This window comes from Spermophilus citellus, assembly GCF_964194105.1.
Source record: "Spermophilus citellus genome assembly, chromosome: 2".
Lineage (NCBI taxonomy): Eukaryota > Metazoa > Chordata > Mammalia > Rodentia > Sciuridae > Spermophilus > Spermophilus citellus.
The window spans coordinates 247,977,926-247,990,575 of record NC_138183.1 but is presented as its reverse complement, the minus strand read 5'-3'; the positions used below and the strand labels follow the sequence as shown (position 1 = coordinate 247,990,575).

At 37.2% G+C, this 12,650-nt stretch overlaps 1 protein-coding gene across 1 annotated transcript in view; it reads right to left on the bottom strand.

The window, feature by feature from the left end:
* The window catches only part of LOC308642433 (organic anion transporter 7-like), a gene marked incomplete at both ends in the record, with an annotated part of 55,876 nt that extends 43,846 nt beyond the window's left edge, over positions 1 to 12,030 (bottom strand). Inside the window, 4 exons of the mRNA XM_081281340.1 lie at positions 9,028 to 9,196; positions 9,296 to 9,450; positions 10,873 to 10,976; positions 11,629 to 12,030. Coding sequence (XP_081137466.1) covers positions 9,028 to 9,196; positions 9,296 to 9,450; positions 10,873 to 10,976; positions 11,629 to 12,030 — 830 coding nt within the window. The remainder of the gene's footprint in view (positions 1 to 9,027; positions 9,197 to 9,295; positions 9,451 to 10,872; positions 10,977 to 11,628) is intronic.
* Positions 12,031 to 12,650: the final 620 nt, after the last annotated feature.

Below are 12,650 nucleotides of genomic sequence, written 5' to 3'. Positions count from 1 at the left end.
CCCTTTTCTCCACATCCTCACCAGCACTTGTTGTTGTTTGACTTCATAATGGCTGCCAATCTTACTGGAGTGAGATGGTATCTTAGGGTGGTTTTGATTTGCATTTCTCTGACTGCTAGAGATGGTGAGCATTTTTTCATGTACTTGTTGATTGATTGTATGTCCTCCTCTGAGAAGTGTCTGTTCAGGTCCTTGGCCCATTTGTTGATTGGGTTATTTGTTATCTTATTGTCTAATTTTTTGAGTTCGTTGTATACTCTGGAAATTAGGGCTCTATCTGAAGTGTGAGGAGTAAAACTTCGTTCCCATGATGTAGGCTCCCTATTTACCTCTCTTATTGTTTCTCTTGCTGAGAAAAAAACTTTTTAGTTTAAGTAAGTTCCATTTGTTGAATCTTTTTTTTTATTGGTTGTTCACAACATTACAAAGCTCTTGACATATCATATTTCATACATTAGATTGAAGTAAGTTATGAACCCCCAATTTTACCCCAAATGCAGATTGCAGAATCACGTCGGTTACACATCCACAATTTTACATAATGCCCTATTAGTAACTGTTGTATTCTGCTACCTTTCCTATCCTCTACTATCCCCCCTCCCCTCCCCTCCCATCTTCTCTCTCTACCCCATCTACTGTAATTCATTTCTCTCCTTGTTTATTTTCCCATTCCCCTCACAACCTCTTATATGTAATTTTGTATAGCAATGAGGGTCTCCCTCCATTTCCATGCAATTTCCCTTTTCTCTCCCTTTCCCTCCCATCTCATGTCTCTGTTTAATGTTACTCTATTCTTCCTGCTCTTCCTCCCTGCTCTGTTCATAGTTGCTCTCATTATATCAAAGAAGACATTTGGTATTTGTTTTTTAGGGATTGGCTAGCTTCACTAAGCATAATCTGCTCTAGTGCCATCCATTTCCCTGCAAATTCTATGATTTTGTCATTTTTTATTGCTGCATAGTACTCCATTGTGTATAGATGCCACAATTTTTTTATCCATTCATCTATTGAAGGGCATCTGGGTTGGTTCGACAGTCTAGCTATTGTGAATTGTGCTGCTATGAACATCGATGTGGCAGTATCCCTGTAGCATGCTCTTTTAAGGTCTTCAGGGAATAGTCCGAGAAGGGCAATAGCTGGGTCAAATGGTGGTTCCATTCCCATCTTTCCCAGGAATCTCCATACTGCTTTCCAAATTGGCTGCACCAATTTGCAGTCCCACCAGCAATGTACAAGTGTACCCTTTTCTCCACATCCTCGCCAGCACTTGTTGTTGTTTGACTTCAAAGTGGCTGCCAATCTTACTGGAGTGAGATGGTATCTTAGGGTGGTTTTGATTTGCATTTCTCTGACTGCTAGAGATGGTGAGCATTTTTTCATGTACTTGTTGATTGATTGTATATCCTCCTCTGAGAAGTGTCTGTTCAGGTCCTTGGCCCATTTGTTGATTGGGTTATTTGTTATCTTATTGTCTAATTTTTTGAGTTCTTTGTATACTCTGGATATCAGGGCTCTATCTGAAGTGTGAGGAGTAAAACTTGTTCCCATGATGTAGGCTCCCTATTTACCTTTCTTATTGTTTCTCTTGCTGAGAAAAAACTTTTTAGTTTAAGTAAGTCCCATTTGTTGATTCTTGTTATTAACTCTTGTGCTGTGGCCAAGATGTTAACTGCAGGAGAAATGCAGGCCCAAGATAATATCAACGAGAGGAACCAAATTTACCCTGAAGGGGAGACTTTTTTGACCAGATACTGAAACCCTGGAGATAAGATTAGTTCCTTCTACCCTAAAAACTGTAATAATGTATCATTAAGTATCCAATTAGAGTTTCAAGGACTATGTTAAATAGAAGTGGTGAAGGAGGGAATGCTTTCAATTTTTCTCCATTTAGAATGATGTTTTTACAATATTGAGCTATGTTCCTATTATCCCTAGTTTTTTTTTTACTGGTTTGAACATGAAGAGGTGCTGTATTTTCTCAGTGTTTTTTCTGCATCTATTGAGATGATCATATGATTCTTATCTGTTAGTTTATTGACGTGATGAATTACATTTATTGATTTTTTTATGTTGAAAACTTGCATCCCCTAGAATAAATCCCACTTGATCATGGTGCACTATCCTTTTGATGTTTTTGTATTCAGTTTGCAAGAATTATATTGAGAATTTTTGCATCTATGTTTATTAGAGATGCTGATCTGAAGCTTTCTTTTTTTGATATGTCTTTATCAGGTTTTGGAATCAGGGTAATATATAATGAGTTCTGAAGTGTTCTTTCTTTTTCTATTTCATGGAATAATTGAGGAATGTTGAATTAGTTCTTATTTGAAAGTCTTGTAGAACTCAGTTGTGAATCTGTATGGTCCTGAGCTTTTTTAGGTTGGTAGACTTTTGATGGCATCTTCTATTGCATTGCTCAAAATTAATCTGTTTAAATTGTGTACATCATCCTGATTCAGTTTAGGTCAATCATACAACTCTAGAAATTTGTTGATGTCTCTTCTATTTTCTATTTTATTGGAGTACAAAGTTTCAAAATAATTTCTAATTATCTTCTGTACTTCTGTAGTGTTCATCATGATATTTCTTTCTTCATTACACATTTTAGTAATTTGAGTTTTCTCTATCCTTCTCTTCATTAGCATGGCTAAGAGTTTATCAATTTTTTTTCAAAGAACCAACTTCTTATTCTGAGAACTTTTTCAATTATTTCTTTTGTTTCAATTTCACTGATTTCAGCTCTGATTTTAAATATTTCCTGTCTTCTATTACTTCTTGGTATTGATTTATTCTTCATTTTCTAGGGCTTTGAGATGTAATGTCAGTTCATTCATTTGTTGACTTTTTCTTCCTTGAAAAAATAAACTTCATGCAATCAACTTTCCTCTCAGTACTGCCTTCATAGTATCCCAGAGATTTAGATATGTTGTACCAGTGTTCTCATTTACCTCTAAGAATTTTTGAATCTCCTCTCTGATGTCTTCTCCAATCCATTGTTCATTCAATAGCATATTATTTAGTCTCCAGGTGTTTGAGTAGCTTCTATTTTATCATTGATTTCTAATTATATTTCACTATGATCTGATAGAATGCAGGGTGGTATTGTGTTATGGTCTATTTGACTCTTGAAATTGTTTGATGAATACAGATGCTTCATTGTTTGGGGTCTATATATTTATAATTATTATATATTGTGAGTGTATGATTTCATTAATCAGTACGAAATATTCTTCTTTATCCCTTTTGATTAGCTTTGGCTTGAAGTCTATTTTATTTGATAAGAGGGTGGAAATGCCTACTTGCTCACACAGTCCATGTGAGTACTATGTTTTTTTTTCCTAAACTTTAACCTTCAGTCCATAGATGTCTTGTGCTATGAGTCCCTGGAAGGCAGCATATGGTTGGGTCTTTTTAAAAATCCAATCTGCCAGTCTACTTAAAAATTGGACCGATGAAATAAATTTAAGGGATACGGATAGGAAAAGAAAAACTCAAACTCACTATTTATGGTGACATGATTTTATACATAGAGGATCCAAAAAAATTCCACCAGAAAATTTCCACAACTAATAAATGTATTTAGTAAAGTAGCAGGATATAAAGTCAACACCCATAAATCAAAAACATTTCTGTACATCAGAGATGAACTCTCTGAAATAAAAACTCGGAAATCTACCCCAATTACTATAGCCTCAGAAAAAAATTAAAACACATGGGAATCAATGAAAGAGCTCTACAATGAAAATTACAGAATGCTAAAGAGTTAAATTAAATAAGACCTTAGAAAATAGATCTGCCTTGTTCTGGGATAGGCAGAATTAATATTGTCAAAATGACCATACTACCAAAAGCACTATACAGATTTAACACAATTCCAATCAAAATCCCAATGACATTCCTCATAGAAATAGAAAAGGCAATCATGAAATTCATCTGGAAAAATAAGAGACACAGAATAGCTAAACAATCTTTAGCAAGAAGAGTGAAGCAGGTGAACTCAAAATACCAGGCCTTACAGTATACTACAGAGCAATAGTTTAAAAAAAAAAACATGTTATTGACAGCAAAATAGACTTGTAGTCCAATGGTACAGCATAGAGGGCACAGAGACAAACCCACATAAATACAATTATCTCATACTAGTGGAAGCACCAAAAACATGTATTGGAGAAAGTATAGACTCTTTAACAAATAGTGCTGGGAAACCTAGAAATCCATATGCAGCAAAATGAAATTGAGCCCCTATCACTCACCATGTACAAAACTCAACTCAAAGTGGATCAAGGACCTAGGAATTAGACCAGAGACCCTGGACCTAATAAAATGAAAAGTAGGATGAAATCTTCGTCATGTTGGATTAGGCCCTAACTTCCCAAACAAGACTACTAAAGCATAAGAAATAAAATCAAGAATCAGTAAATGGAATGGATTGAAACTGAAAAAGCTTCTTCTCAGCAAAAGAATCAATCAGTGAAGTGAATAGATCTGTGCCTACAGAATGGAAGCAAATTTTTACCACATGCCCATCAGATAGAGCATTAATCTCCAGAATATATAAAGAACTCACAAAACACCAAAAAAGCAAATAACCCAATCAACAAATGGGCTAAGGAACTGGAACTGAACAGATACGTCTCTGAAGATGATATACAATCAATCAACAAGTGGATGAAAAAAAATATTCAACACCTCTAGCAATTAGATAAATACAAATCAAAACTACTCTAAGATTTCATCTCACTCCAGACAGAATAACAGTTATTAAGAATAAAAGCAACAAAAAATATTGTCAAAGATGTGGGGAAAAAACACACTCATACACTGCTGGTGGGACTGCAAATTGGTGCAACCAATCTGGAAAGCAGTATGGAGATTTCTCAGAAAACTTAGAATAGAACCCCCATTTGACCCAGCTATCCCACTCTTGTTTTGTACCAAAAAAAAAAAAAAACAACTTAAAAACAGCATACTACAGTGACACACCCACAACAATGTTTATAGTAGCACAATTCACAGTAGCTAAATTGTGGAATCAACCTAGATGCCCTTCAATAGATGAAAGTGTAAAGATACTGGTATATATACACAATGGAATATTACTCAGCATTAAAAGAGAATAAAATCATGGCATTTGCAGGTTAATGGATGGAATTGGAGAATATCATGCTAAGTGAATTTAGCCAATCCAAGAAAACCAAAGACTGATTGTTTTGCCTGAAAAGTGGATGCTGATCCATAATAGGATTAGGGGGAGCATGGGAGAAATGGAGGAACTTTGCATATGGTAAAGAGAAAAAGAGGCAGGAAGGAGGCATGGAGGAAGGAAAGATTGTGAAATGAGATGGGCATCATTACCTTAGGTACATTTATGAAACCATGAATGGTGTGATGCTATTTTGTGTACAACCAGAAAAATAAAAAATTGTGCTTCATATGTACTATGAATCAAAATGCATTCTGCTGTCGTGTATAACAAATTAGAGCAAATAAATATTTTTTTTAAAAAAGAATCCAAATAGAACTGGTCAGCATGGGCCAAGGTGACCTAGAATTGTCATGGCAGTGGAACTTTGAAGTCTGATATCATGTGCTGTCTGTCAATCATCAAGTGGTGTTCCAGGGTGGGATTTGCTGGAAACTTCTCTGAGATACCCAATAAATCTGGAGTGCAAGAGAGGCATGTTGTCCATTTTCTGTGTCAGACGAACTAGTCTCACTCTGGAGAGTGTCCCCTTTTCCTACCCCTTCAATAATGCCATTCCTCTTACTCTGAGTGACATATCTGAAATTGTCCTAACTTGACCACAAGAATTGGGTTTAAAGGGGGGGGGTCTTCATGTTTCCCCAGTTTATTGGAAGGTTCAAGCTCTACAATAGTACCTGCTTTGGAGAGATTAGATGACACACACATAAGGCCAGAAAAATGCTGATCTCTGCTGGGAGTCAGTCTCAGGGGATTTCCAAGAATCATACATGGGACTGGGTAACCCATTCTCTACAATTATTATACACTCTGCACTCTTGAATACAGCCTTTCTACATTCAGTCCCCAATTGTAGTCATGCCCACCTCTTCAGTCTCCTGACCCATTTCAACTCATCCTTTAACATCTTTGCTGACCTTTAGAGAGTTCAAAGATGAAACTTTTGAAACAGTCAGTTTCTTCTATCTTCCTTCAAAGCTGGCTTTGAATAAAACCCAACTTTCCTACCAATTTGATTCTGAATATTTCTGGGGCAGGACATGTTGCAGCCTGGATTTTTCCCCTACCCTGACATTGGTTCCCCTGGTAATAGGAGTCCTTTAGTGTAGTTATCTCTTTATAATAAGCCCTGTGCTGGGGGGATAGCCTAGCTTCAACACATCACGTCAGCATAATCAAAATGTTAATTTCAACTTCCAATTCCTCTTTGAAAGGAAAGATGCCATAAGTAACAGTGGTAGCGTAAGGGTTACCCATATATCAACACACATTATATATGCAATTAAAAATGATCTCTATAACTCTATTAACCCAGGAGGAACATGTGCAACAAGTAATACAGAATAAGCTCTAAGATTACATGGTAACAATTGTAGACTAAGTGGAATTTGAAGATGTACAAAAAAGAAGAAAAAGAAAAGAAAAAAGAAAGTATGGGAAGGGATAGAAGACAAGAGTTAAAATGGGGAGAGTATAATGGGTGCAGGATGGGGCTTTCATGAAGATTGACAAGAAGAACAAAGTTGTGTATGAGAGATTGTGTTGTATATAGGTATTAGTTAATATCAATAAGGAAAGGCAATAATTTTCATAAAGGTGTCCGGATTGCTTCTTTTGCATTTTTGAAATGAGTATTTTGTATTCAGTGTTTTAATTTTAGAAACTGCCAAATGTGAGAAAGAAGAATGACTTTATGACATTTGCCAGTAAATGGGTTAATCTGGAGACTATCATAAGTGAAATAAGCCCATCCCCAAAAGCCAAAGGTCAAATGCTTTCTCTAATATGAGGAAGCTAATCCAAAATAACAGGAAGGGGAAAAATAGAGGTTCAGTAGATTTCACAATGGGGATTGGAGGGAAAGCAAGGGAGATAGAAAGAGGAAAGACATTGGATGGAGCTGACATAATTTTCCCTATAATATATGAAAACATCACAGTGAATCCCACCATCATATGCATACACTAGAATGGGATCCTAAATAGAATAAGATATATCCCATGCTAGCATAATTACATCAAAATGGATTCTACGGTCACATATAACTAAAAAGAGCCAATGAATTTTTCAAAAAGAAAATCTATATGATACAGACTTCATACCCTTTGTAGTTTTTAACTGAGCTAACCTGCCAAACTTGTTAGGTTAGTCTGTATGCTGAATTCAGCTAGCACCTTGCCTGGCCACCTTGTTAGAGGGTGGGGAAGGCATGTGACAGTTTTCACTCTCCAAATGGTTTTGTTGTTGTGTCTGCAGGTAGGAATGTAGGTCTGCCAGGTCTTCTGACCAGCTCCTCCACTTGCTTTGTCTATAGACTGACCTGAATTAAATTCCATCCCTCTTTCCAAGAGTTATTGAACATGTGCTAGGAAAAGGTGTGTAGAAACATCACTCTATCATCCAGCCTCTCCTAGGATTGAAGATATGGGACTTTATGTCTCATCATAATCTATTCCAGTCCCCTCCCATCAGTCACACTTTTCACTCAGAGATGATACTGTCAACTTCAAAGGGAAGTCCTCTTCTTTCTTCTCCACTCTGCAGACTGATTGACTAGTCACTCTGAGTTTAACCCCACACTGTATTCTCATAAAAGAGTATTCTCTCTTTTTTGCCCAAATAGGCTCTCAGTGTGGACACTCACAGATATTCAAAATGCATGTGTACCAAGTGAAAGACAAAAATGAAGAAAAAAGAGGGAGAAATAAGGCAAATAAAACAGGAAATTCTATCTTAAAAACAAGGATAAAATTCATGTATTACCACCCGGGGGGTCAGGAAGGGTAATTAACAAGTTCCTTTAAGCTGTCAGGGCTTCCCTGATCCAAACACCTCTGCTGGAAGGCTCCAAGACCTTTTCGGGGAGTGGTGGTTCACTCTCCAGCCAGACACATCTAAAACATTCTCCTGAGTAAACACAGCTCAGCTTTCCTGAATTTATTATCTGTTCTGATTGTAGATACATTGGTCAGTGTCTGTTTTTCTTGAGCTAGGTGGTAGAAAGACTTTTGGCTTCTTGAGAAATGCTTCCCTTCTTGCCACTGAGTGATTGCATTACTGACTCTTCCACTGCTTTTATTATTTCTCTTTCTGTCCTGAAAACTACTAATTTTTGTTTTCTCCTGGTTATTAGTTCACTAAGTTGCTCCCTGCTCTTTCCCCTCCTTCACCTACCTCAGTTTGTCACTGCAAACTCTTGAGGACCTGCTCTGACACTCTGGATCCTTCTGAGTTACCAATCTCCAAAGGAAAATATGTTTGCAATAATTATTTCTACACAGTACAAAATGAGGCTTACATCAAGGATAAGCTGAAAGTCCCAGAACTTCAGGTAAGGATTCATTGATATTTTGTTTTCATGGTTCTTGTTTTAGTAAACAAAATTAGAGTAAGCATAGTTGACTTGAATTCCAAATAGTGTATCATATTTTAAAAATTGAATCCCATGCCTACAACATTATTTGTTGTTTATCTATGATATGAATATAACAGGATATCTTGTATTTTACCTCCTTAGTAAATACAGTACATAACAGTTAAAGAGAAATTCACATAAACAGTGAATAATTTTCAGTATTTCACTTGCAAAGCTTGGGATAATATTTTACAAAAAAATATTTACTAGTTATCATGAATTGAAAGATTTTCAATGTCCTCAATTTCATCTGACCATCCTACTTGCCCTGCTTCTCAAATTGTACCAAGACACTGTTCTGAGAGCACATCCTCATGTAGAACCAAGAAGAAATAAATTTTTATGTCCTGATGCCATGTACATTACCATACCATGGTTTTAGAAGAGAAAGACAAAAGGGAGCTCATACCTTGAGGAAATAAATAAGAAGAACATGGGTACAGACACAACCAGCTGAAGAGTATGCCAGTTTCGAATAGCAAAAGCCAGGCTTCCCAGTAGGATATTCCCGAAACTAGTAGCACACAATGCCATTGTTGTTCCTATAGTTTGGTATTTGGGACTCGTCCATTCTACAACTGAAAGAAAACATCGCTGAATAATTACTTCAAGCAAAGGTAGAATATCAAGGTCAAAGTCAAATCTCAGTAAAAGTCCAAGAGTCAGTGCTGACTTACTGAGAAGAATAGCATTTGTCACGATGGTCGTGGTGGACATGCCAGCCAGGAAGCGTAGTGAGCAGTAAACCAGGAATGTGGGAGCAAAGGCAGCACAGGTGTCAGCAACGGCCAGCTGAAGAAGACACCATGTCAGAAGTAACTTCCTCCCAAACCTATGGAAAAGGGAAAGATGAGTTTGTGGGAACAATAACAACTGTGGTAAAAATTAGCACAAAGAAGACACTTCACACCTATGAAATACTCATAAAGGACCAACAGCTGATCTTCTCAAATCAACTCTCCTTCTTTTAAAATAGATAGCTTGTCCCCAAAACTATTCTTCAATTGTTACCAGTAGTTCAACACCAATTCAAGCTACACAAGACATGCTGCAGTGTTAGAAATATTAATACCTCATAAATATTTCTTGTACTGAGCCATACACTTATGATAGTGGAGAGTCAACATTTTATATAAAGTATTAAAATCAGTGCTTGAGACTCTAGAACGCACAGGTTATGGCTAACATGATGTGATAGGAACAGCTATGAAGTGGTACATCAACGTTGCTAATGGGTTGGGTAAGAGTCCCTATCTGCTAAGTTTGGATTTGTTGACTTAGGAAACAAAACATATTTGTAAAAATATAACATGTATTTATCACAGCAAAAGAACATATAAAGTTGACCTTTTCTTAGGTTTGGGAGGGCGAGCATTGGATAGTAATCTGATTGCCCATTTCCCAAAGGTGGCTCAGGAACACTGTTATGGATCTCCACTGTGGAGCACTATGTAGCAATTAGAAATGTGAACTAAAAGTACAAATAGGAATATGTATATATCCCAAAAATAGAGTGGTAAGTACACAATGGAGAGAAGGGCACAACACATTTAAATTACATGTAAATTAAGTGCATAAACCCAACTGTCTCATTTTGTAAAATATGAATTTACGGATGTATAAGTAACATACTATAATGACCCTTATTGAGAAGAAAAGTTGGGGATGCTTCCATGTATTCTGAAGAAAAATCATCCAATATTCCATTGAAGATTCATTGTATGTGAAAAAGCACTTTTCCTTGCTTCATTGGGACTTCACTCTTTTTACTCTTAAACATTTTTAGGATAATGTAGCATAGTGAAGTCCTTTGAGTTTACCTACTGAGATTTTATTTTCATGATGCTCCTGAGTGACACTTACAATGTCTTTTTCCTGTCTACATATTTAAGCAGGCTGGATCTGATGTGGTGACACATCTTCCTGGATCTGATATGGTGACATATCCACCTCTGTGTCCCCATTGTTAACTGTTTGCAATCTTTCAGACCCCATATCGTGGTATCTTCTCTCCAAAGCCTCTGGTAAAACACCTCCAAATCTCATGCTGATTTTCTACACACAGGACTCAAGTCTTTTATAAACAGCATTCATCACACTGAATGACATTTTGCATTTGTGTTTGTAGATCCCTGGGAACAAAGGTACACCCAGGACAGTGTAATTTGTAATAATTTTTTTCATATGCATAAATGATTCATAAGCTGATGATGGTACCCAGGGGTAGAGAGATCTGTGAACCAGAGACACTCACCTGTCTGACAAATAGCCACATACAATGTTTCCAATCAACATTCCAGCCATGAAAAAGAATTTAGATACTGAATTCAGTGACTGAGATTCACATACCAGGTCCCACTGGAAGACAAGGAAACCAGCATAAGAAAACACCTTCACATGACCTATGGTTTTCTTTATGTCAGCCCCCTGTCTTCTTTTTGTAGCTTCTGTTTTCAAAAACACTTCAATTATATCATCCTGTTCTCTGTGTAAAATCTAGGAAGACTGCCTTATACCTATGGGTTCCATTAATGATCACTTTAACCCATACTGAGAAGTTCTCAAATCTGGCCACAGACCACCGTCATTCAAGGACCTTGAAGAATTTACTGAATCTTGAATACCACTGCACACTTTCCCACATGATTACTCTAGAAGTTCATTCTGTGTACTCAGGTTTTGATCAACCAACCATACATATCTAACTGGCAATCAAGGCAGGGTGTTACTGACTTAGCATCACATTTTTAACAAGACACATAATTTACATGCTTAAACTGTGATATTCACAAGAATCAAAGTGCCATGACAGTAGGCTCCTATTTATTTTTTATCATTACACTAAGTATGTTCCCTGAATTGCTTTAAAAAAATCAGTAGTTTCTGAAAAAAAAGAAAAGAAGAACCAGCACCCACACAGCAATTAAAGGCTCAAAGCATGTTCATTATTTTCATTGTTTCCACACACCCAGGTCAATTACTTTTATGAGTGAAAAATTAAGCCTTTTACCTCAGTCACGATGGTAGAGAGGAATGAGCTCCGGTCATATACCCAGCCATCCATGCAGGGCTCCGTGTCCACCTCACTCATGTTTGAGAAGGTTCCATTCAGATGAAGGAGCTGCCATTGTGGGTGGATGAAGCGATGACATTTGTCTGGTCTCAGGCTTGAGTCTAGTGGGATGGAGATCCTCAGGAGGGCTTCTTGGCTGAGGGTCCCAGTGTCATTGTCAGAAACAGTGGCATTATCGAGTATGTGGACCCAGCAGCGATGACCAAGGATGACTGCAGTGAAATTCTCCAATAAAGTATGAGTCTGTGCGATGGCATTGTAGGTAAGAAGAAAAGCCATCTGAATTATCTGGAACCTTCCCAGACCACCAACTTGATCCAGGAGGTCCTGAAAGGCCATGGTGGTTGAATGACCCTCACCAACTGAAGGCAAAATTGTATCTAGATGAGTTCAAAGTACAATGTTTTCTATCCTCTCTCACTGTGACACAGCAAAGGCTGTTGGTTCTGACCTCACTTTCTTTTTTTTTTTTTTTTTAAAGAGAGAGTGAGAGACAGTGAGAGAGAGGGCGAGAGAGAGAGAATTTTAATATTTATTTTTTAGTATTTGGCAGACACAACATCTTTGTTTGTATGTGGTGCTAAGGATTGAACACAGGCCGCACGCATGCCAGACAAGCGCACTACCGCTTGAGCCACGTCCCCAGCCCTCACTTTCTTCTTAATGGCCCCCTCTTCACCTCTATGGCAATTCCACGAAGCTAATATCCCCTAGTCATCCTCAGATTATTTGGGTAGCTATTTTCTTTCAATCACTGAGAGAGAGATTTTGCTGAGGTGCCTCCTGCAATTAAATATGTTAATGATCTACTTTGTGAAAATTCTTGTCATGGGCAATGAACTACAGTTAATATTGGACATTGATTTACAAATACTCTGAAAAAACAAACCAGAGTAACTCTGCTACATGCTTGTGATTTTTTTTTTTTTGAGAACATGTAGTTTGCAATACTCATTGAA